Source organism: Dunckerocampus dactyliophorus, chromosome 21, assembly GCF_027744805.1.
Source record: "Dunckerocampus dactyliophorus isolate RoL2022-P2 chromosome 21, RoL_Ddac_1.1, whole genome shotgun sequence".
Classification (NCBI taxonomy): Eukaryota; Metazoa; Chordata; class Actinopteri; order Syngnathiformes; family Syngnathidae; genus Dunckerocampus; species Dunckerocampus dactyliophorus.
Window position 1 is genome coordinate 9,224,698 of NC_072839.1, and position 24,187 is coordinate 9,248,884.

At 41.7% G+C, this 24,187-nt stretch overlaps 2 protein-coding genes across 9 annotated transcripts in view; both read left to right on the forward strand.

The window, feature by feature from the left end:
• The window catches only part of malrd1 (MAM and LDL receptor class A domain containing 1), a 39,529-nt gene extending 31,049 nt beyond the window's left edge, over window positions 1-8,480 (forward strand). For 4 of the 8 annotated variants that reach the window (XM_054766228.1, XM_054766229.1, XM_054766226.1 and 1 more), the window contains 10 exons: window positions 6-163; window positions 614-815; window positions 931-1,209; window positions 2,036-2,161; window positions 4,192-4,258; window positions 5,075-5,169; window positions 5,230-5,326; window positions 5,400-5,457; window positions 7,518-7,619; window positions 7,702-8,480. In XM_054766228.1, coding sequence (XP_054622203.1) covers window positions 6-163; window positions 614-815; window positions 931-1,209; window positions 2,036-2,161; window positions 4,192-4,258; window positions 5,075-5,169; window positions 5,230-5,326; window positions 5,400-5,457; window positions 7,518-7,619; window positions 7,702-7,788 — 1,271 coding nt within the window. In that variant the 3' untranslated portion in view covers window positions 7,789-8,480. Of the gene's footprint in view, window positions 1-5; window positions 164-596; window positions 816-930; window positions 1,210-2,035; window positions 2,162-4,191; window positions 4,259-5,074; window positions 5,170-5,229; window positions 5,327-5,399; window positions 5,458-7,517; window positions 7,620-7,701 lie in introns of those variants that run through there. The other 4 variants (XM_054766227.1, XM_054766231.1, XR_008567416.1 and 1 more) reach the window with 3 other exon arrangements.
• Window positions 8,481-10,377: 1,897 nt separating this feature from the next.
• Window positions 10,378-24,187, forward strand: part of plxdc2b (plexin domain containing 2b) — a 49,437-nt gene continuing 35,627 nt past the window's right edge. Inside the window, exon 1 of the mRNA XM_054766013.1 lies at window positions 10,378-10,596. Within this exon, the coding sequence (XP_054621988.1) occupies window positions 10,503-10,596 (94 nt within the window). The 5' untranslated portion in view covers window positions 10,378-10,502. The remainder of the gene's footprint in view (window positions 10,597-24,187) is intronic.

The following is a 24,187-nucleotide window of genomic DNA, read 5'->3' on the forward strand; positions in this document are numbered from 1 at the left end:
CAAAGGTGGCGGGGGAAACTTCCTGCACATCCATTCAGCCGTTCAGAAAGAGGGCGACGTTGCCAAGGTGACGACCATTAGTCGCTTTCCAGCCAGTGTGGGCATGTGTCACCTGCGCTTCTGGTTCTACATGCACGGCTCTGACAGGATGGGGACGCTGAAGGTGCCTACGATTCCATAAATAATACAGAGTGGTTTTATTCAGGTGCTTCTACTGTCAGGTGATCCATCACGTTTCACTGCAAGCCTCCATTTTTAATCTTTGTAGCTCGCAGGGAAGAATGAAAGACACTGGCAGGAAATCATCCATCAAAGCTTGTCAGCTTACAAGACGCATCTTTTCACGTCTTTTCTAAAACAGCAAACAATCAACAGCAGATGTACTAATTAGGGCAACGCAAGTACAATAATACGATAATAATTATAATGTAGTAATATTATTGACTGCTGCTGCTTATAGCAGCATTGAACAAAATGTCTGTTGTGTACAACTGCAACATACTTAAGCTGTTTCTAACATTTTGATTAGCATATTAGCAACACGAGGTGAAGCTAGGTGTGCCTAATATCAATAAAGAGTATTGATACCTTGATAGCACTTCCTGCGTTGCAGGTCTTCACCAAGGGACTCAGTGGAATGCCACTGTTGATGTGGGCGGTGGCTGGCGATCAAGGCGAGCGCTGGACGTACGCCAACGTCATCCTGTCCAACCCGGCGCCTTTTCAGGTGACCTTCCAGGCCGAAGTGGGCGGAGACATGTGGACCGACATTGCCCTGGATGACATCACATATACAGCCGAGTGCACAGCAGGAGGTAAAAAGGCGTCTTCAATTAATCCTAACTACTTACTTTACTTTTTTCATCAGCCTCCTTCATTTCCTCACCTCCTGTACCTATCTTCTTATGAATGGCCCTTCTACTCCCGCAGGACCAGTGACCCCGCAGCCCATCACATGCAGTGTGGACCACTTCCAGTGTGTCTACTCCTTCCAGTGCATTCCCAAGAGCTGGCTCTGCGATGGGCAGTTGGACTGTTTGGACCAGTCTGATGAAGAAGGCTGCCCTACAGCGATACCGGGTACCATCCCTCCTCAAGGAGACTGTCCTGAAGGACACTACCAGTGTTTGAACAACTTCTGCATCCCGGCCATACTGCGCTGTGATGGAGTGTCCGACTGTCCTGATGGCGAGGACGAGTACAGCTGCCGTAAGTGTCCGACCGCAGATTGCTATCTTTTACAGGTGGTCCTCGGTTTACGGCGTTTCGTGATTATAAACGCACTGCTACTAATTATTTATTTACTCATTCAAAGACGTATTTATACGTTTATACGTTAACCCGAACGCCCGATCCCAACAACGCATCGCAACGCAAGGTGAGAGGCAAAAAGATGTGATGACACAACTCTCCATTAATGTATGTCACTTTCAGAGCAATTGTAAGCCATAAAAATGGCCACAAAGTGGCAGTAGTGCGTTTGATAGCGTGAGAGAGCGTGGAGGAGTGTAGCATGGGGAAGGTTAGGCATTGTAGGCAAATTGTAACGCATACACACGTACACACGTGCGCGCACGCGCGTGTACACACATGCTCACACATAGTTCAGTTCCAAATATGAAAATTGTAAATACAGTAGTTCTTGGTGTTGTATTTGTAAATAAATTATTACTTTGATGTAAAACAAACCCTTTTTTGTGTTTTTTATGTTGGTATAGTTAGATAGTATAGTTATCAAGGTAGAAAAGCCGTCAAGACAACCACATGGATAAAAGTAAGGCGTTGTTCTGTCATTATTGTAGTTCATATTTTTTTTACTGTATTTTATGTCCTTCAGGTGTTCTGTGTACAGTGTGAGTGACTTCATTTAGTATCATCATTCCGACTTACAACAAGCCTATACTTACATCACAGTCTAGGAACGGAACTCGTTTTTGACCTGAGGACCACCTCTACACGCTTTGACACACAATGCTTGGATATTCTGTACATTTGGGGGGGCATAGTGCCTTGACAGTTCTCCCTTGTGGTCCAGCCCTGCTGCAGTGTGAGCTCGGAGAGCTTCTGTGTGAAAGCGTGCCTGCTTGTCTTCCTCCTCACAAGCGTTGTGACCACTTTGCAGACTGTCTGCCTTTCCTCTCTGATGAGTCCAGCTGTGAAGGTAAAGCTCTGCTACAGAATGTTCACTCTCATCATCACCTGACTGTCCAACAAAATATCACTGCTAATAACAAAATGCTACGCTTTGTAGTCAATAGTATGTCGTGCCAGTTTTTATTTTCTTCTTCAGGAAATGTATGATGTGCAGTCAAACTTCGGTTTTTGCACGTCCCAGTTTTTCTATAATTCATATTTTGTTTTTTTTCACCAAAATTTTGCCTCGCTTTGCAAACAATACGTAACAAACTACAGTCATCCCTCGGTATATTGCGGTTCGAACATCACGATAACACAATAAATGATTGCTGTTTCGTGGCTGAATACGCCCTAAAAAAAAAGCATATTTAAGCAAATTGCACGTATTCTTGGCCTAAATTAAGCATTTTCAAGCATAAAAAATGGCTAAATGAATGAAAATACAACTATAAGGCATTCAGAAGACGTGATATATAGCGTAATGTCTGTGACTTGTTGTTTGCGCCTTTAAGAGGCGGGGCCTGGGAAGTGATGTGTGTGACCTCAGCTAGCTAGTGTTGACTAATGACTGTTTAGCTGAGTGTTAGCATGGTTAGTAGCTGTGGCCGGCAGCAGCTCCTGTTAACACATTGTGGTGACACACAATTTTGTTTTAGACATTTCTCTTGGAGATTAATAAAGTATCTATCTATCTGTCTATCTATCTGTATAGCTGTCTCTCTATCTAGCTGTCGACTGTATCTATCTATCTGAATCGCATCTCCACATTTGGTGATCATCGACGTGGGTAAAAATGTCGATTGTCAACAGAGACGAGAGCGTGCTGGCGCCGCTACAAGCTAACGAGTTAGCTAACGTCGGTGCTGTCTGCGGCACACCCACACCTGTGGTTTCAACATATCAAGCCCAGTTCCGACTGCACAGGACGTGATGAAATATTTCCGTGTATTGGCGCCGCTGGATGCCTCGATGATGGCAAGTACAGGGGCCCACAGGCCTACATATACAGCAGTTTTCATTATAGGGAAAAACCCGATACCGATATATTGGTGGGCCGATATTATCGAACATCACTAGTCTTAAGTATTTGTCTTTTTTCTATTATTGTGGCTACTATTTTGGGTAATATAAGTGTAAAGGTAACTATAGGGATGCTGTTTCATGTCTAGAGGGCTCTAACAATGCTGAATCCCTACTTAGAAGGTCGTAAACAGGTATTCTATGCTCTAACTATGAAAATATTCCATTTATAAATAAGAAATCCTAACTCGTGGAAATTCACTTATGGGTTGGGTGTGGAACCAATTAACCGCCATCAACAAGGGATTACTGTAATCCGCTTGCCCTGTAGGCTACTGTATTGTTCCGCGAAGTCGAGTTCTCAAACAAAGCACCCTATGTCTTGCTGACTCATTCACCGTGTATTTTTTACTGAGTGCGACTGCTAAATAACCCGCCGTGGGGCTGAAAAAAATTGAGTGCCAGCACTTTGATAAAGAAGGTGAGAAACACTCTTGAATTCAACCTCACCAGTATATATATATATATATATATATATATATATATATATATATATATATATATATATATATATATATATAGTATGTGTAATTTATAATTCATTTGCATTTTTTTCTGCATGTAAAACTGTAATTATTCTCTGTAAAATGTTTTTTGTTGAATCTTTTGGATTGAATTAATAGCAAAAACCCAGGTACCACTGTATATACTTTAGCTGTGGTTTTCAAGTGAAGTGTTGCCAAGCAGATGGATGGTGAAAATGTGTGCATTGTCCAAAGTCCTTGAAGAGTTACTTGTATTCACCACGGTGGCTTTAAGAACAGCAGCCCTGCAGTGATTGTTCCTTACTGCTTATTCAACACAATGACGGATGTGACTTTTTAATAAACATGCTAATGCTGCATGCGCTGCGTTTCCTTGGCAACGTAAATGTATGAACATACTGGCAGCTTGTTATTTTTGAGAAGGTGAGCAGAGAAAGAAGGAAGAATATGCGGTAATAATATTCCCCTCATGAATCTCGTCACTTTGAAGGTTGTCCTCCACTGTACTGCCTGGACCGCGGTTCATGCCGTGTGGAGATACATGGACCTGTTTGCATGTAAGCTACACACACACGCGCACACGCACACACACGCACACATCATATCTGCGTTTGTGAGACGTTTGCTGAAGCATGTTGCAGTCTCCAGGCTTCTTGCGTTCATTTGTCCTGCAGTATCTCTCAGGAATGATGGGTTAATATTTCAACACAGCAGCACCTGCTTTGCCCCCTCAGTGCCTTCTCTTTTTTTGGTGTGCCTAATGAACTGTCCAGCTTGAAGGAAGCAGTGAATAGATACGAAATGTGCACTTTTCAACCGGAGTGTCACATTAGTGCAAATGAAAAGATGCGCTCTTTCTTGTGGTCTTACTCAATGACATTCCCATTTATTCCTCTTCCCGACGTTCTTCAAAGCACCGCCGCTGCCAGCAGAGAGGGTCTGTTCCAGGTCGGAGGCCCACCGCCATGGCCACACACATGACAGCCCGCTTTGGATGCAAAGCACTTTGTTGTGTGTCTCCCCTGAGGGATGTGTTCCGCGTTAGAAGGTCAGGGAAGCTGATATTGAACAGATGTTGACTTGGATTAGAAGAACGCTCGCTTTCCCAGAGATGCTCCACAAACTATTTGCAGCTCGTCTCTGCTTTTGAGCATCACGGTCCAGCTGTGGAAATCTGTGTGGAGTTGCGTAAGATGTTTACCTCCGGCAAGGCGAGGCTTTGTTTGTTTGTGTGCAACTTCTAGTCTCCGCTGTTTAAACTCCATCTAGGAGTCACCCACACACGCCTGAAAAGTGATCCCTACTTTGACCATATTTGGACATAAGTCACTTTATAGGTCAAACCATGTTTAACCGCTGTCATGGGATTGCAGGTGTTTCCCAGGCTGGACTGGCAACCGATGCCATGTGCGAGAGAAGCCGCTCGTCTCCACGCCGACGCCCCCCGAGCTTGAGGACACACAGCTAGGTAACATCTCCCGCAGCCGAGTTCCAATCCACTTCTCTGCGTGACCTCCATCTTCGTCAGATACGGTGTATGCGGGCATCGCCGTGGGAATGCTCCTGCTGGCGTCCGGAATGGCGGTCTGTGTCCTGGCTCTGTGCAGGAAGCGATGCCGCGTAGTGTGAGTTGGGATGGTGATGATGGTGGTGATGATGATGATGGTGATGAGCTGCTTTTTAATGCCTCTTCCACAGGAAACGAGACCAGACAGACGGAATGATGGATCAGCCCGCCTTTGACTGGAGGGCAGAGGTTAGCGCACACTAACTAGATGGCTAATTAGCACATTTGACTTCCATGGATCAATGGATCTAACGTCCACACCAACACAGACATCATTCTACATTTTTTCCTTAAATCTTTTTGTCCTTTTTGGAAAGTTCTGCTTCAGTTTTATGGAGCTTTCTGACTTATCATAAGAGCCGTGTGACATTATCTTTTATTATCTATTATGTATTTAACTCCATTCAACAACACAACACCGGTTACTGTGGATCCCCACAAAATTGCAACTCAACATTTGCAAATTCATGGATTTTTGGTTAGAGAATCAATTTTTTTATTTTCATTTTATTTTTTCCTCACATATTCTGAATATGTGATAATAGAGGTAAAATGTTCAGCATTTTTACATGTTTATGTTTTTATGCTTCACTGATAATGTTTTTTGTTAAGGCATGCTGGCAAGCCCACATGCCCATTTCCTGAACAGGATGTTACCCAGCATACTTTGCAGGTTATATATTAAGTATAAAATAATATTGTTTGTGTATACCGTAATTTTCCAGGCTAATTTATGTTCTAATCTTGTGACATCTCCTTTACTTCAGAACTACTACTAGTTGTTTACTTTGCTGCTCGCAAGTCAGTGAGGAAACGACAGCTCCTTCTTTGGCAGGAGCCAATCACGACCCATCAGTGCACTCACAACGAGCTTGTCAACCCATTGGAAATCACAGGGGGTCATTATATGTAACAGTATAACCATATAACAGTCTGACTCACTGTGTCATCTTACAAAGGTCACTAAACTCATCACACAGCAACCTAACACTCAAAAGGTATACCTCAGAAATATACAAACATGTACCTATATGAGCTTAAAATGAAAAAACAACTCTTTTAAAGTTTTCCCATAATGCATTACATCTGAGCAACGCATTCATTGGGGCGCTGCATTGACGTCAGCCTCCCTCTGGGGTCTGGCCTTCTCTGGCTCCCTCTGGTGGAAAGCGGCAACATTGCAGTGCCATCCATCCATTTTCTATGCTGCTTGTCCTCCAATTGAATGCTTTGCTCAGACGAAATGCATTATGGGGAAACTTTAAAATGTTTTTTTTTTATTTCAAACTTGTATTGGTACACTTTTATATATTTATTAGGTATATCTTTTGAGTGTTTTCCTTTATATCGAGTGGGTGCGGCTTACACACCGGAATTTACGGTATATTATTCTTTGATTGTTAGTTTTTTTATTTGATAAGGACAGTGAATATTAATCAACATATGAGCAATCGCATCACAGTAAATATGCCAGAATTGTCCCCAAAAGCAAAATTTCATCTGTTGTCCTAAGGCAGGCACCATAAAACACATAAATTTACAAATAACACCGCACATAAAACAGCATGAAACCATAAAAAGAAGTCAAAACAAATATGCAGGACATTTACAGACAACATCACACCTGTGTAAGTTACAAGTCCAGTTAAGGTAGATCAAACAGGCACTCTGAATAGTCTTCAACTTGGAGTAGACGTTATCCATGAGCACAGGACTGGTTTGTCTGTAACCACTGTTTTAGTGTTGAAGGCTGGGTAGCTGTCACAGTTTTTAACATGAGCTGTTCCATGACTGTGTGCCTCTGATAGAAACAACCATGAGTGTGTTAGCGTTTATTTCAATACCCGCATAACTGTGTGGTGCAGTTACATTGTGTTTCACATGTGTTTTTGATTGCACTGTGAGTGAGGGAGGCGTTTGGTTTGATCACCTCCTGTTGGTTTGTGTTAGTGTCAAAATAGACTTTATTATGGATGTCTACATTATTCTGTTGTTTTTGTACCCCCTCGCATAGCGGGGCTATAATGTATGTATGTTTGTGCATGCAGATGCTACAGTAAGTCAAGTAGCTTTGAATCTGTTCCTCTTGCCCGATCGTAACCCAGCGACGGAAAAAGTCGTGATGAGTGTTCCGCCTGATGATGCTGCTGCTGATGATGATTTCACGATGAGCAATTAGGGATGCAACATTTCAGTGTAATTGCGAGGCATTAAGCCTGATTAAAATGAAATGATTTCTTTCTCCTCAGCTCCCGTCTGGGTATGAGAGGAGGGGCTGCCACACAGCCAGGAGCTTTAATGAGGTCGGGGGGCTCTCCATCAGCGTGTACCCTTGGACGAGGGAGGCGGAGGTACTCTGCCTTTTTGCCCTCTTCTGGAATTATGTGCGCATAAGTCAAGGAGCGTGTTGTACATGTGGTCTTCCTCACTCAGCAGAGCTCGTCCTGGAGAGACGCCAAGCTGTCCTTTGCCAACCCGCTCTACGGTCACCCCCAGCACTGCGCCAGCTCCCACGCTTAAAGGAAAGACACTGTTTGTGTGGACATACAAAGTATAGCTGCGAACAATACACACACTCACATGTGGACGTGATGCAACTAGCAAGAAGGGCTGAGGGCTTTTTGAGGCAATAGTTTCATTTTTATATGCAGAAGCTCCAGCTCTCACACACTCATTGATAGCAGGACAAAGGAAATAAAAGCAATTACAACAAAAGCCATTCTTTTTCCTCAAGCATACGTGTCCCAAGGAGGGGCTGCAGGAACAGGAAGTCAAACCCAAGGGACATGATTCTAAAAGCAACACTATGAGGACAAGTTATGAGACAAGTTACGTTGATAAATGCATCGCTGCTCTGTATTATATATCAAATACAAAAACAGCGTGTTACTACCAGCGTTTCCCATTCGCTCCCACTAGAAATAGATTACCAGTTACCTGTTGGCTCTCGCTCATAAACACATTACAATGGGACTGTCTGTGAACCTAGCTTGTCGTTCCAACTCCGTGCAGTAGATGGCATCGTAAGTCTGCTTCTTAACACACCTCCTATGCACCTGGTCTGCCGTAGAATAAGAAGATGTAGCAGGAGGGATCAGTGTTGTGTGTGTGTGTGTGTAGCCCCTCTGAACAAGCAGCGGGCGTGTATTCCAAAACATTTGTTCTGCTTTTCATGTTTTTTGTTCATTTTTTTTGTCTCCCACAGTACAGGGCCCATAAAAATTACATGCACATGCGTCATGGCCAATTATTAAAAATTATCCACATTATGCAGCCCTGTGGGAAGCTGAGTACACCACATAAAGCAAAGTGACGACTCAGCAGCGTCAAAGCCAACGTAGCAGTTGTTTATCTGCTGACTGTGTTATTGTCTGCATGATGTCCATGTCTTACTTAGTATACTTATTTATTATATTTACATGCTTTGCCTTAGAGTTGATCAGCACTTCTATTTTCAATGATCAGATGTCCTGCACACGCTTGCTCGCCTAAAAAAAAGACAAAGTCAGCAGTTTAGCCTGCGTTGGATGATGAAGGGAAGCAAACAGTGAAACAATCTTGGCTTTATGCAGCGTTAGCACGTTAGCATCCATTGTCTTTCTCTGGTAGCTTCCCTGTCCATGCCGCTGAATAGCGAGCGCTAGCTCTTTGTGGACTTTTTGTGCTGACAGCCAGCTGCCAGCCATTGTTGTCATGGAGATGCACCTAAAGTCACCTCTCCAGCTAACGAAGCCCTGCTATTTGCTCACTTTAGCCCCTCCCTTGGGTGGGGTCAAGGTGAGGCATGGCTATAGCTCTAATGCCCCCTGTAGGTCAGATAAATTGTATCATTTGCTATTTCACTATTTTTATCCACACCTTGGGGTGTCCAAAGTGTGGCCCATGGGCCATTTTTGGCCCACAGCGTCTTTTTTATTGGTGCTTGTGGTACATACTAGAAATACAATTAAACACGAAAACTAAAACAAATGAAAATCAAACGTTTGTCACAGTAACACAAACCTTTTTTTCTTGAAACATATACAAATTGTCATTGTGGGAGGCCCCAGAAGACTTCAGCAGCTTGAGAAAAATCTACTTATGTATTTCACACTTTAATTCTGTCAAAGGCAAAATAATAATTATAATAATTTTCAGCTATGGTGAGAGACTAAAGGGCTGAGCAGAAAAGGACGCTAAATATGCCGCAGGCCCCAAATGGATGTGTTCTCTGAGGGGAGGTTCATTCTGCCACACTTTGACAAGCCTTCTCTTAGTCTTTTTACAACATAAAAAAATTAATGACCATGCATCCTTTGATTTTTTTTTCTTTTTTTTTAAGTATGCGACCCTCTCTGGAAAAAACCCTGCACTAATGCTTCATTATTGGCGGGGGGGATGTGTGTCGCTTTGCAAGTAGCAGACAAATGAAGATCCCTCAAGGCTGACGTGAAGGTCACACTCATGTGGAAAACGTTAGCAGCTGCTACATTTAGTGCATTTTGGATGTTTGAACACAAAGTCCACTTAGAATGTTTCATGCTACTAAAAGCACTCCTTCATTGCTTTTCCATGACTGAGTTCCCACAGCCAGCTAGCGTCTTAATTGGACCAAACCTGGCATCCAAGTTCTCCTCCCTGGCAAGCGGGAGGAAAACACACAATGATGTCATCACGTCACACACCCGGTCTGCTAACAAAAGCGACCAGTGTCAATGCTGACAGATGAAGAAGTGAGTACTTGGCGCATCACAGCATATCATAGCAATGCCATCACGGCTGATAGGCTTTAATGTGTTTTCTGGCATCATATACTTTACAGGTGACGAATGCATTCTTTATACAAGTTTAATTCAGAATAAATGAATAAATTAAATATTAGAAATAAAAATATAGCGTATATAAAATATATGATATAAAAACATATAAACTTAATCAATTGCCTGTATTAGTAAGGATGTAAAAAAAAAAAAAAAGCCTGCTAATAATGCGATAGTGTCAATAGAATCTTACAGTTTACACACAGCATCCACAAAGGAGAGAGCTGATTGGCTGCCGGGCGCGGTGACGTCTCAGACGCACTGCCTTTTCTGTAGGCGCGCAACATTGGAGCTCTCACACGCACACGGCGGCGTGCACGGAACTTTTGCTGTGATAACATCTCATATTTGTGAGATATTTCTTCTCTGCTTGGGTTGAAAAAAAAGTCAGCCTTCTGTCGACAAGACGACAAGAGGACAGCACGTCTTTCGGAGATGGCGCTGGACAGGAGACTGGACCTGCTGCTCGGACTTGTCTTGTTCGTGCAGTGTGTGCACGACGCGGGAGCCCAGCTCGCAGACTGGACCGGTAAGAAGACCTGATACTAACATTCTGCACTTTTCCTCTGCTCACCTCAAATAACTTTATTTAAAGGACACAACAATGTAACTGCTTTCTTTATTGATAGCTGTATTTCATTTCTATTTCATGTATATTTTTGTATGTATATTCATATTTAATGATAACACATCAACAGTCAACTAATAATGTACGTAATATAATGTAGGAAACATTTTGGTGTGGTTGTCATGTGACAGTCATGTGACTATCCCACGATAATGGCTTCCCGAAAATGGCAGTGTCAGGTAAGCTAGCTCATTTCCAAAAGCTTGTTTTTTTTTGCCGTGAAAGCTCATTTTAAACCAATTTAACAATTTTAATGCTTTAGTAGGGTGTGAAATAGTACAATTCAACAAATTCATAGAAAACAAGCTGTGAAAACATCGCTATCGAGCTTTTAGCCTTTAAATTGCTACAGAAAGGCTGACGTGACGTTTTTGTCACAATAGCAAAAATGCTAATAAGGCAATTAATGTCACGCTTTCAACGATTTTCATGTTCTTTGTTCATTTCGAAGTACATTTGTGCTATACAAAAACGTATACACATTTAGCCCGAACATATAAGTAACATCACACATATGACATCAATTTGTAGTATTTTATTTAAAAAAAAAAGTCTATGCCTTCCATTGCTGGACTTAAAATGGATTCTTGTGGGTTATTTGAATAATGGCATATCAACCATGAAATCTGTGTTTTAATAGCAGTGAAATGATGATGTAGATCATACATGTATATTCATCAAGTTAAATATAGTCAAATAGTAATAACAGACTCAAAGATGAAGGTCCAGTCGTCCTTCCCTAAGGACAGAGAAGTAGAAATGAATCAAAGTATATTTGAATAAAAGCTGACAGTGTAGTAACATGAATCTCTTATATTGCTTTTTTATCACCCCGCGTAGTCGTCATCGCTTTAATTAATGTCTGTGCTTTTCTACAACATGTGCAACCTGCCACACCACACCTGTGCTGCTGTTTATTCCTTCAAGTACCGTGTCTACAACATTGTACTGTATACATACATAAAGTACTGTACAACACATGCGCAACCTGCACTGTTTGGCGCTTTGACACTTGACTCGGTCAACTTGGGGACTTTATGAATACAAGACATCTTCAAGGTCTTTCATGCATGATGTTTGTGTGGACAGCGCAAGTTGCATCACCTGCATCCTATGTGTACATGTGTGAGCTTGTATTGGATGATGCATGTCCATGTATAATGGTAGAGGAATATTACCTGCACCGCTTAGGTCTAGTTTGATATATAAAACTAATGACTGGATGACTTTTCGCCTCTTTTTCCATTTGCACATTGGAGTGCTTGTGGTTTGAATTTTCCAAAAATTGTTTTTGCTAAGCTTTAAAATTCTAGGTGTTTGTGTTGCACAGCTGTATAGCAAGAGTGTAATGATGATGACGAGCCATTACTACTACCTGATTTTTTAACTTTTTATTATCGTTAGTACTTTGGACATAACAGGTCAAACAGCTAGTAAACACTGTAGCATCAAAGTGTGACATCGTGACATTATAGCTTGATATCATAGCTTGATATCATAGAGTGATATTGTATTGTAGCATGACATCATAGCATGATACTGTAGTGTGACATCATAGAATTATATCATAGCTTGATAACATGGCGTGATATATAATAGCGTGATGTCATAGCTTGATATCATTGCGTGATATTATATTGTAGCATGACATCATAGCATGATATCGTAGTGTGATATCATAGCGTGACGTCATAGTGTGATATTACATTGTAGTGTGACATCACAGCGTGACACCAAAACATGAAATAGCATTATCATATATCATAGTGTGACATAGCGTGATATCAGAATGATGACATAGCGTGATATCATATTATGACACCATCGCGTGATTTCATAGGGTGATATCATAGCTTGACATCAAAGTGTGATATCATAGTGTGACATTATAGCGTCATATTATAGCGTGATACTATATTGTTGCATGACATCAAAGCATGATATCATAGCGATATATTATATTGTACCTTGACATTACAGCGTGATATCGTAGCGTGATATTATAGAGTGATATCATATATCCTAGTGTGATATCACAATGATAACAGCATTATATTACAGATTGACATGATAGCGTGATATCACAGTGTGATATCATAACACGACATCGTCGCGTGATATCATAGCGTGATATCGTAGAATGATATCATAGCATGACATCATAATGCGACATCATAGTGTGGTATTTAATCTCGTAGCGTAACATTCAATCGTGATATCACAGCATGACATCATAACGCAATATCATAGCGTGACATCATAGCGTAACATCAAAGCGTGATATCATTTGATCGCATAGCGTAACATTAAAGCGTGATGTCATAGCGTGATATCATTGGATCTCAGCGTAACATCAAAGTGTGACATCATAGCATTACATCAAAGCGTGATATAATTTGATCTCATAGTGTACCATCATAGGGTGATATCACAGGTAGACATCATGAAATGGCAGCACAGCAGTCTTGTAAAATGTTTTTAAAAATTCTTCATCCTGGTGAAAGTTGAATGAGTACTTCAAGGTAAGGTACCACGGTGGTTGGAACCCAACAACAGTGTACCAAAACTTGTATAGCGCTCACACATGGCTTCCAAGAGTAAAAGGCTGTTAAAGATTCCAAAGTCTACCTCTCAGTGGAAACTTTAGTGGTGCACATCTGGCTGGAATTACACAACATCCTGCAAGCCTTTTTCTTTTTTTACGCTGAGATACTCGGCAGTGGCACACAAAATTGGGTCAGATTTTTGGAGTATCATTTGTGCCTGAATGGAAAACGAGACGTTCCACTGGTTGTGATAGCAAGGAGAAAAACGATGTTCTTCATGTTCCTTCTCATCCATCGCGGTGACTTTCACATGGTGGCTTGCTTCTTCTTCCTTGCTGAAAGGGTCCGCCATAAGTGGATAACGGGGGCGGGGTGCATTAAGAGCGGGGGAGGGGCCATATGTCCCAAAAGCCAGCGGGGTGGTCGCCCATACTGCCATGCAACAGCAGCACCAGGCGGGCGCATTAGTCACGGCTGGCCCTTGATGCTCCGCTCCACGCCCAGCGCCCTGTGGGAAGAAGCTCAGACGAGCTTTAGGGCTCAGGAGTGGCGCTGGGCTTGAATAGGCCGCCCAGACAAAGCCAAGAGGCCACTGGTTCATGAAAGCATCATTGTCTTCTCCTGGAATGTCTTTAGAGCTGCAGCCTGGTGATGGAGAAGATGACAAGCACTTCCCGCCCCTCATAAACAACTTTTCCCCCACCAGTGATTGGAAAGCAGTCAGGCTGATACATCATCAGATGGGGAGGAATAGCAGACAGCTGAGGAACACGCCCAAAGAGATGACACCACTGTGGAATGTCATGTGCTGTGAAGGCAACAATACACCTACACAACCCAAAGATGAAAAACACACACCTTGTGTTATCTCGCATACGCACTGGAAGGTCATGTCGGCGAGAACGTAACCTGAGATACGGTTGATGCTCCTGAAGAAGCTCAGGAGAACTTTCACACACACTTGCATGTACGTGCGCAGGCATGTAGCAGCATGCCGCCAAGCTCGCTTTGTCGACTCAGCGGCTTCCCGCTGGCTTCAGGATATGAAGGTCTTATCTTCTTTCAGCTTCATGGCAACAAGGCATGCAGCACTTTGTTCCTAGGGTTGCACCTCCCTGAAAAAGAAATAAGGGATACCATGTTGGCCAGGGCCCAACTTTTCCTGTGGCGTTAAAAATGATTTTGATATTATTTGACGCAAACCTGAATTGAATGAGATGCGTGTTTTGGAGTAACACGAATACATGGGAAACAAATTGTTCAATAATTCTTTTTTTGTGCAAAATAACAAAATGAACAGAATAAAATACCGCTAAATATATTTTTTAATGAGAAATATTTCATGAACTTCATGTAATAAAAATAAATACCTTTATTATTTTGTCTATATCCTTCTATTGTCTAATATCTTTCTTACTGCTTAAAACAGTGCACATTCAGTGGCCAGTTTTAATTTGTTTATGTTAATTAAATGACTGTTTTTTTATTATTTAGTAAGAGAGCAGAGTTAAGTGAGTTAGCATGACTGTAGTTAGCATGTGATAACCACTTGTAGCTTCCCCATCAGACAAAAACGAGCACCGACCTAATCCCATTCTTTCTTTTTTAAGGACAAAATGTCATTGCGGCAAAAAGTCACATTTGGAGTCGGAAGACCAGAAGCTAAATTCTAGCTAGCTAGGGAGTTAGCTGCCGCCAAGCTGAGGCAGGGTGACAGCCAAGGCAAAGGGAGAAGATAAAGATGGCGGAAATGTCAAACAGCAATGAGTTTAATAGGTGAGCGATCAGACACCCTGGCATCGATTAGTTTAGCCTGTGGCAAACTGTTGCCAAGCTGTTGTCAATGGAGTCAGTTGACATTTTACAGAATATTTGTCATTTTCTTGGTAATAGGAAACAAAGTGTGTATTCCACAAAGTGGAAAGATGGACATGGTCGTTCTCTTGTGTCTTTTTTCTAAGAGAAAGAATGGAAGATGGAGATGGTTGTCCTATATTGTCTTTTTTCTAAGGGAAAGAATGGAAAGATGGACATGGTTGTCCTTTCTTGTCTTTTTTCTAAGAGAAAGAATGGAAAGATGGACATGGTTGTCCTTTCTTGTCTTTTTTCTAAGAGAAAGAATGGAAAGATGGACATGGTTGTCCTTTCTTGTCTTTTTTCTAAGAGAAAGAATGGAAGATGGACATGGCTGTCCTTTCTTGTCTTTTTTTCAAAGAGAAAGAATGGAAAGATGGACATGGTTGTCCTTCCTTGTCTTTTTTCAAAGAGAAAGAATGGAAAGATGGACATGGTTGTCCTTTCTTGTCTTTTTTCTAAGAGAAAGAATGGAAAGATGGACATGGTTGTCCTTTCTTGTCTTTTTTCTAAGAGAAAGAATGGAAAGATGGACATGGTTGTCCTTTCTTGTGTTTTTTCTAAGAGAAAGAATTGAAAGATGGACATGGTTGTCCTTTCTTGTCTTTTTTCTAAGAGAAAGAATGGAAAGATGGACATGGTTGTCCTTTCTTGTGTTTTTTCTAAGAGAAAGAATGGAAAGATGGACATGGTTGTCCTTTCTTGTGTTTTTTCTAAGAGAAAGAATGGAAAGATGGACATGGTTGTCCTTTCTTGTCTTTTTTCTAAGAGAAAGAATGGAAAGATGGACATGGTTGTCCTTTCTTGTGTTTTTTCTAAGAGAAAGAATGGAAATATAGATGTGGGTGTCCTTTCATGGGCATGGTCGTCCGCTCGTCGCTTTTCGAAGAGAAAGAATGGAAAGATGGACATGGTTGTCCTTTCTTGTCTTTTTTCTAAGAGAAAGAATGGAAAGATGGACATGGTTGTCCTTTCTTGTCTTTTTTCTAAGAGAAAGAATGGAAATATGGATGTGGGTGTCCTTTCATGGGCATGGTCGTCCGCTCGTCACTTTTCTAAGAGAAAGAATGGAAGATGGACATGGCTGTCCTTTCTTGTCTTTTTTTCAAAGAGAAAGAATGGAAAGATGGACATTGTTGTCCTTCCTTGTCTTTTTTCAAAGAGAAAGAATGGAAAGATGGACATGGTTGTCCTTCCTTGTCTTTTTTCAAAGAGAAAGAATGGAAAGATGGACATGGTTGTCCTTCCTTGTCTTTTTTCAAAGAGAAAGAATGGAAAGATGGACATGGTTGTCCTTTCTTGTCTTTTTTCTAAGAGAAAGAATGGAAAGATGGACATGGTTGTCCTTTCTTGTGTTTTTTCTAAGAGAAAGAATGGAAAGATGGACATGGTTGTCCTTTCTTGTCTTTTTTCTAAGAGAAAGAATGGAAAGATGGACATGGTTGTCCTTTCTTGTCTTTTTTCTAAGAGAAAGAATGGAAAGATGGACATGGTTGTCCTTTCTTGTGTTTTTTCTAAGAGAAAGAATGGAAATATAGATGTGGGTGTCCTTTCATGGGCATGGTCGTCCGCTCGTCGCTTTTCGAAGAGAAAGAATGGAAAGATGGACATGGTTGTCCTTTCTTGTATTTTTTCTAAGAGAAAGAATGGAGAGATGGACGTTGTTGTCCTTTCTTGTCTTTTTTCTAAGAGAAAGAATGGAAAGATGGACATGGTCGTTCTCTCGTGCCATTTTTTAAGAGAAAAAAAATGTAAAGATCGACATGGTTGTCCTTTTAGTGTCATTTTTGTAAGAGCAAGAATGGAAAGATGGACACGGTCGTCCTTTCCTGTCTTTTTTCTGAGAGAAAGAATAGAAAGATGGACATGGTCATTCTCTCGTGCCATTTTTCTGAGAAAAAAAATGGAAATATGGACATGGTCGTCCTCTCGTCATTTTTCTAAGAGAAAGAAATGGAAAGATGGACATTGTTGTCCTCGCAGGTCTTTTTTCTAAGAAAAAAATGGCAAGGTGGACATGGTCGTCCTGTGGTGTTTTTTTACAAGATTAAAAATGGAAGGATGGACATGGTTGTCTCTTGTGTCTTTTTTCCAAGAGAAGCAATGGGAAGATGGACATGGTGGTCCTCTCGTGTCTATTTCCAAGGTTAAAAACGGAAAGATGAACATGGTTGTCCTCATGTCTTTTTTCCAAGAGAAAGAATGGAAAGATGGACATGGTCGTCCTTTCATGTCGGTTTTCTAATTTCAATGTTACCTGTTACAACAGCAAAGTAAACAAGTAAAAGTGCAGCAAGCATGTACTCCGAAATCATTTGCACACTGAATTCTGTAAGCCTTTTCAGTGGTTCCCGTATTTGTTTAAAATGAAAACACAATGTAGCCAACTTTAACACAAAAAAGCTCATCGGAGTTCACATTTTTGAACATGGGTGTTGTTTGCTCAGGAGCGTTTATGCCTGTGCTGAACTGTCATCAATAACCATTCATTTTCTGAATCATTTCTTGTGTGTTTTTTAATTCGGATGATAGATGCTCTGATATTTTTATGAACGATTCTTTCATGTATTCTCCGCCTGTGAACGGCTTCCCCCTCCTTATGATCTCATGTGCAGCCAAGTCTTGCCAACTTGGCCATTTTCTCGCTAAATCTGGCGACTTTCCAAACCCTCTCGGTGACTCATTTTGCCAAAAAGCGACTAGCGACAAATGTAATGTAGGGACTGGTATTCGGAGACGTCAAAGTGAAAAAACATGTTGTTCTGCCCCCGCCTCACAGCAGTCACAAGCGGGGTGACACTGTCAGCTCCCGCAGCACACCATCTCACTCCCCCGGAGTCACCACCCCGGCAATTAGCGTGTCACGGACTCCGGACACACGCTTCTCGTATAAAAAAAAAATTCCTTTACTGCGAAATAACATCGAATCAGCAGTCAGAACGCAGTCTAGATGCATTCAGGAACTTGCGGCGAGTCGGATATTTCTAATTCTTTCCGAAAATTCACATATCCCCTATTTCGGTGTGAAAAAAAGGGGTGAGGTGCAATTGGGGGTGCGCCCCAGCCCCCTAATATAACATATAAGAGAGTTTAATATATCACCAATGGCTTTTTATATGGTTTGTTGTTTTCTTTGATGGACAAGTCAGACTGACATCAACATCTCCCTCCCCCCACCCTGATGATTGTTGTCATTTAGAGCCTTCACATGCACACTCATCGTGTTAAAGCGCTCGACGGCGGTGTGCATGATGGTCTTTCTCGGTGATGAATTACTTCTTTGCAGTCATTAGAGGATGATGAAGTGCTAATTGACATTCATTCCAAGGTCTTTATGTCCATGCTAGCAAGCTGTTTAATAATGAATATGTTATTGAGGGCGTTTAAGGATTTGAAGGCGAGGTTGTTGCGGCGGCGTTGAAGGCATACGTGGAGTTACGTGTGGCCGCCTCTGACCCCAACATGAATCAGGATGCCATCAACGTACCTGGCGCTTTTAAAAGCGACATGTGTCATCTGTCATTTCGCAGTTAATGAAATTGTCGGAGTGAAATCGCTTCCTGTCATGTGTCACTTGAACTTCATGCTGCGTTAGCTTCATGGGATCCTGTAGGCTGACTGTGGTTCGTCCAAATGTCCTCCGGCACGTCTTCTTGTCCTGACACGACAGGAAGGCATGTTTGAATGCTGACAGGCAGGTAATGAAAGGCGGCCCACCTTGGCGACCCACTCGGTGCCGCCGGGATTGACTGCCTTGAATCTCTTGTCTTTTTTTTAAAGTCACTCCGAGACATTCAAGCTAATTTAATTCCATTATTACAGTAGTACATGCAGTACGTGAATAGTACAATGAAGTGTGTACTCTTTGAGCTTTTGGAGAAGAATACACTTGCTATCGTTTGCCTTTTATTGTCTGCTGTCTAATTTCTGGCCCCTGCAAAAGAACGGAATGAACGGAACGACAGATGGGAATACCGTGTGGGACTGCACATCTGTCCTGAAGACAAAATCAGCTTTGGCCTTGCAAACAGGACAATGGACAAAGGGAGCGATACCGAGAGACAACCATGGAGGAGCTGGGACTTTGGTCCTCAGTGGGACGAGCTGGAGCAACACCAGCGATGCTGTGAAGCGCACTTAGAAGCGCATGTTTGCTAACTAACTCGCTTGCGCACACCAAACATAAACCACAGTGGTTTTATGGAGAAGTCATGGTGTGTTCCACTCCACTCCTGTAATTTGTGGGCCACACAGAAAGATTTCTTTTCCACCACAGAGCCATCTGACAAATGTAGCGCCCTTGATGCAAGCAGACTGTAACAAAGTGAAAGTAAATTCCTTTAATCCGTGCTTTTATCCAGATGTGTCCGGTCATGCTTGAAGATACTTGAAAGGGTTGATGACGTGTAGATTGGAAAGGTCAAAGTTCACACTGGCTCTGTGTAGATTGCTATCATAGATGTGCCGTTAGCATGTTCCACGTAGATTACTATCAGACGTGTTGTTAGCATGTGCCGTGCAGTTTGCCCGTTAGCATGTTCCATGTAGATTGCTATCATATACGCCATGTAGATGCTATTATAGACTTGTGTTGTTAGCATGTGCCATGTAGATGCTATTATAGACTTGTGTTGTTAGCATGTGCCATGTAGATGCTATTATAGACTTGTGTTGTTAGCACGTGCCATGTAGATACTATCATAGACGTTTTTTTAGCATGTGCCATGTCGATGCTATAATAAACGTGTTGTTCGCATGTGCCATGTAGATGCTATTATAGACGTGTTTTGTTAGCACGTGCCATGTAGATACTATCATAGACGTGTTGTTAGCATGTGCCATGTCGATGCTATTATAGACGTGTTGTTAGCAGGTGCCATGTAGATGCTATCATAGACGTGTTGTTAGCAGGTGCCATGTAGATGTTATAATAGCCAAGTGTTGTTAGCATGTGGCATTTAGATTCTATCATAGACGTGTTGTTCGCATAAGCCATGTAGATTTCAATCATAGACATGTTGTTAGCATGCACCATGGAGATGCTATCATAGATGTGTTGTTAGCAGGTGCCATGTAGATGCTATCATAGACGTGTTGTTCACCTGTGCCATGTAGATTGCAATCATAGATGTGTTGTTTACATGGCCATGGAGATGCTATCATAGACGTGTGTTGTTAGCATGTGCCATGTAGATGCTATCATAGACGTGTGTTGTTAGCATGTGCCATGTAGATGCTGTCATAGACTTGTGTTGTTAGCATGTGCCATGTAGATGCTATTATAGACTTGTGTTGTTAGCATGTGCCATGTAGATGCTATTATAGACTTGTGTTGTTAGCACGTGCCATGTAGATACTATCATAGACGTTTTTTTAGCATGTGCCATGTCGATGCTATAATAAACGTGTTGTTCGCATGTGCCATGTAGATGCTATTATAGACGTGTTTTGTTAGCACGTGCCATGTAGATACTATCATAGACGTGTTGTTAGCATGTGCCATGTCGATGCTATTATAGACGTGTTGTTAGCAGGTGCCATGTAGATGCTATCATAGACGTGTTGTTAGCAGGTGCCATGTAGATGTTATAATAGCCAAGTGTTGTTAGCATGTGGCATTTAGATTCTATCATAGACGTGTTGTTCGCATAAGCCATGTAGATTTCAATCATAGACATGTTGTTAGCATGCACCATGGAGATGCTATCATAGATGTGTTGTTAGCAGGTGCCATGTAGATGCTATCATAGACGTGTTGTTCACCTGTGCCATGTAGATTGCAATCATAGATGTGTTGTTTACATGGCCATGGAGATGCTATCATAGACGTGTGTTGTTAGCATGTGCCATGTAGATGCTATCATAGACGTGTGTTGTTAGCATGTGCCATGTAGATGCTGTCATAGACTTGTGTTGTTAGCATGTGCCATGTAGATGCTATTATAGACTTGTGTTGTTAGCATGTGCCATGTAGATGCTATTATAGACTTGTGTTGTTAGCACGTGCCATGTAGATACTATCATAGACGTTTTTTTAGCATGTGCCATGTCGATGCTATAATAAACGTGTTGTTCGCATGTGCCATGTAGATGCTATTATAGACGTGTTTTGTTAGCACGTGCCATGTAGATACTATCATAGACGTGTTGTTAGCATGTGCCATGTCGATGCTATTATAGACGTGTTGTTAGCAGGTGCCATGTAGATGCTATCATAGACGTGTTGTTAGCAGGTGCCATGTAGATGTTATAATAGCCAAGTGTTGTTAGCATGTGGCATTTAGATTCTATCATAGACGTGTTGTTCACATAAGCCATGTAGATTTCAATCATAGACATGTTGTTAGCATGCACCATGGAGATGCTATCATAGATGTGTTGTTAGCAGGTGCCATGTAGATGCTATCATAGACGTGTTGTTCACCTGTGCCATGTAGATTGCAATCATAGATGTGTTGTTTACATGGCCATGGAGATGCTATCATAGACGTGTGTTGTTAGCATGTGCCATGTAGATGCTATCATAGACGTGTGTTGTTAGCATGTGCCATGTAGATGCTGTCATAGACGTGTGTTGTTAGCATGTGCCATGTAGATGCTATTATAGACGTGTTGTTCACATGTGCCATTCAAGATTCAAGAGATTCAAGAGTTTTTATTGTCATATGCACAGTAAAACCGGTAGTTCCGCTATGCATTGAAATGCATGCAGATGCTATCATAGACTTGTGTTGTTAGCACGTGCCATGTAGATGCTATCATAGACGTGTTGTTAGCAGGTGCCATGTAGATGTTATATTAGGCGTGTGTCGTTAGCATGTGCCATGTAGATGCTATCATAGATGTGTGTCAGTGTGTGTGTCAGTTAGGCTGATATTGTGTGTGTTTTTATCCCTTCACGCCTTGTGCTGCTTTTGCTGGCCTGATGGGAATCTTTATTGGGCTTTTGTTGGTTCAGCCTTTGTCTTGTGGAGCTGTGGATTTATTCTTTCCTCATTGGTTTCATGATAAATAAGAGGCTTTTCAAACGATGCTGCAGGGTCTTGTTCTTCAACACAAGGTCAAAAAACAACTTCTCTGCTTTACATTCTTTTCATGCTAACTTTCAGCCACGTGCTGTGATGTGTTCAATAGAATATGCAGACAGGATGCACCATATTCATACTGATGTTTCAAGATGTTAGCGTTTCATTGTCAGAACACTCATCCTTCCTTTTCTGAGTTTTATCTGAACATGTACTGTTACTTATTTTATTTCATGTTTCATATAGCACATGACAACAGGAGTAATTTAAGGGTACTTTTCACATAGAACAGGTCTGTCGTGCATTGTTATTAAGCACGATGCTTTTAACTGTTGAACATTTTTCCACAAATTGAAACCAAAACTAAAAATCATTAAAATAGAGTTAAAATAATGATGGCAGTTGTAGCGACTACTCCTATTGTTTATGTTGATGTGAGTTATGCAAAACACATGTAAATTAAACTGCTGTAGAGTAGATAATTTATATGTTCACGCTAAAAGAACTACAGTTCCCTTGATGCTGATGATGATGCTGCTGATGCGTGCCGAACCAGAAAGTAGTGAATAAGTTCGAAGTAGCCTGTAATAGACGCTAACATCACATGTTTTGATCGAAGTCATATTCAGCTCGTGTTTTGAGCTTCGTATGACTTAACATTTGATCCAATTTAAGTAAGTTTTGTTTGGACATGCTTGGACATGACACTGCCACAGCTGTTGAACTCCCGCTGAGTGACGAGGGACGCCAGGATCACCAAGAGTGTACATAGAGCACTTATTGTGCGCTTCCATTTTACGTGTATTATCATTCATAGTCGTGATGCCAAAGTGCCAAAGACTGATTGGCTTCCGGCTGTCCTGTTCTTGCGAGTCAACTTTTCGCTAAACAAAAAAAATATCACGCGTTTTAATCTCGCGAGATCTCGTCACACAAGCGCATTGATTGAAGGACCGCCTAACAAAGTGCGAAACCTCAACGCTTGACAAAGAAGTATTATCAATGAAACAGAGAGACAAACATGTAAAAATGGTGGCCTTTTTTAACAGTGGCACATTGATACCGTACATCTTGCCTGAATTATGCCCTATTTATAAATGATTACCGACTTAGGGTGAATGAGATGTGTTTTCTGCAGACAAAACAGTCTACTTTCCAAGGGAAAAAAAGTGTTTTGACCAAAACTCAGCTCAACTGCACTGTAATTTGATGTTATTTACGTGACAGTGTGTCATTTCTGTCTCTGCTTGGTCACGTTTACAATGTATCATCTTTTTTTTTATTGTGTTCACGAAATGACGTCTTTATTTTGCCTTTGACTAATTTGCTTTTTGGTATGAAAGATGGTGAAATGTAACTGTGGTGGTGTGATTGCAATATGGTCGACTACGCAACACACACATGCATGTGTGCTACCCTAATGTAACTGTAGAGGAGCAATCAAATTATAGTCAGCTACACATGCTTGTGCGTGTTTGTACCCCCCCAAAGCTGTAAATATAGGTGAAAGCCTGCAATCCAAATGATGAAATGTGAGTTTGGAAGTGGGTCATTGTGTGCGAGCATGAAATCTTATGCTGCTTGGGTGTCTTCTGATTAGTCAACTGTAGCGTTCTACAGCACGTCCATCAGTGAGTTTATCAGTCCCGATGGATGATAACCACCACGGAGGACAGAAACACTGCTTGCTTCTCACATGTTTGAATGTCATGGAGTGTGCGAGACCTGTTGGAGCAGGTTTGCGTCGTAAAGGCGGTGCAGCACATTGATTAGAGGGCACGATGGTCCAGCACACAACTTAGTGTCTGCTCAGAAGGTGTTTTTCATCGCATCCCTCGCTTATTGGTGCGGGACAAGTCTGTACAGACCCTAAAAGCACTTGTTTTGCATTTCTCCAGTGCTGATGTAGTGCGTGCACACCAACAGGTTGTTCTGAGCTATTGCTCCTCCTCTGCCTCCTCCTCATCCATTAAAGCTCACCAGAGAGCATCTCATTCACTTCCTTCTAGTGCTGTCACTAAAAATATTTCTCTGCAAACCTTCTAAATGCCACCTCTTCTTTCTTTA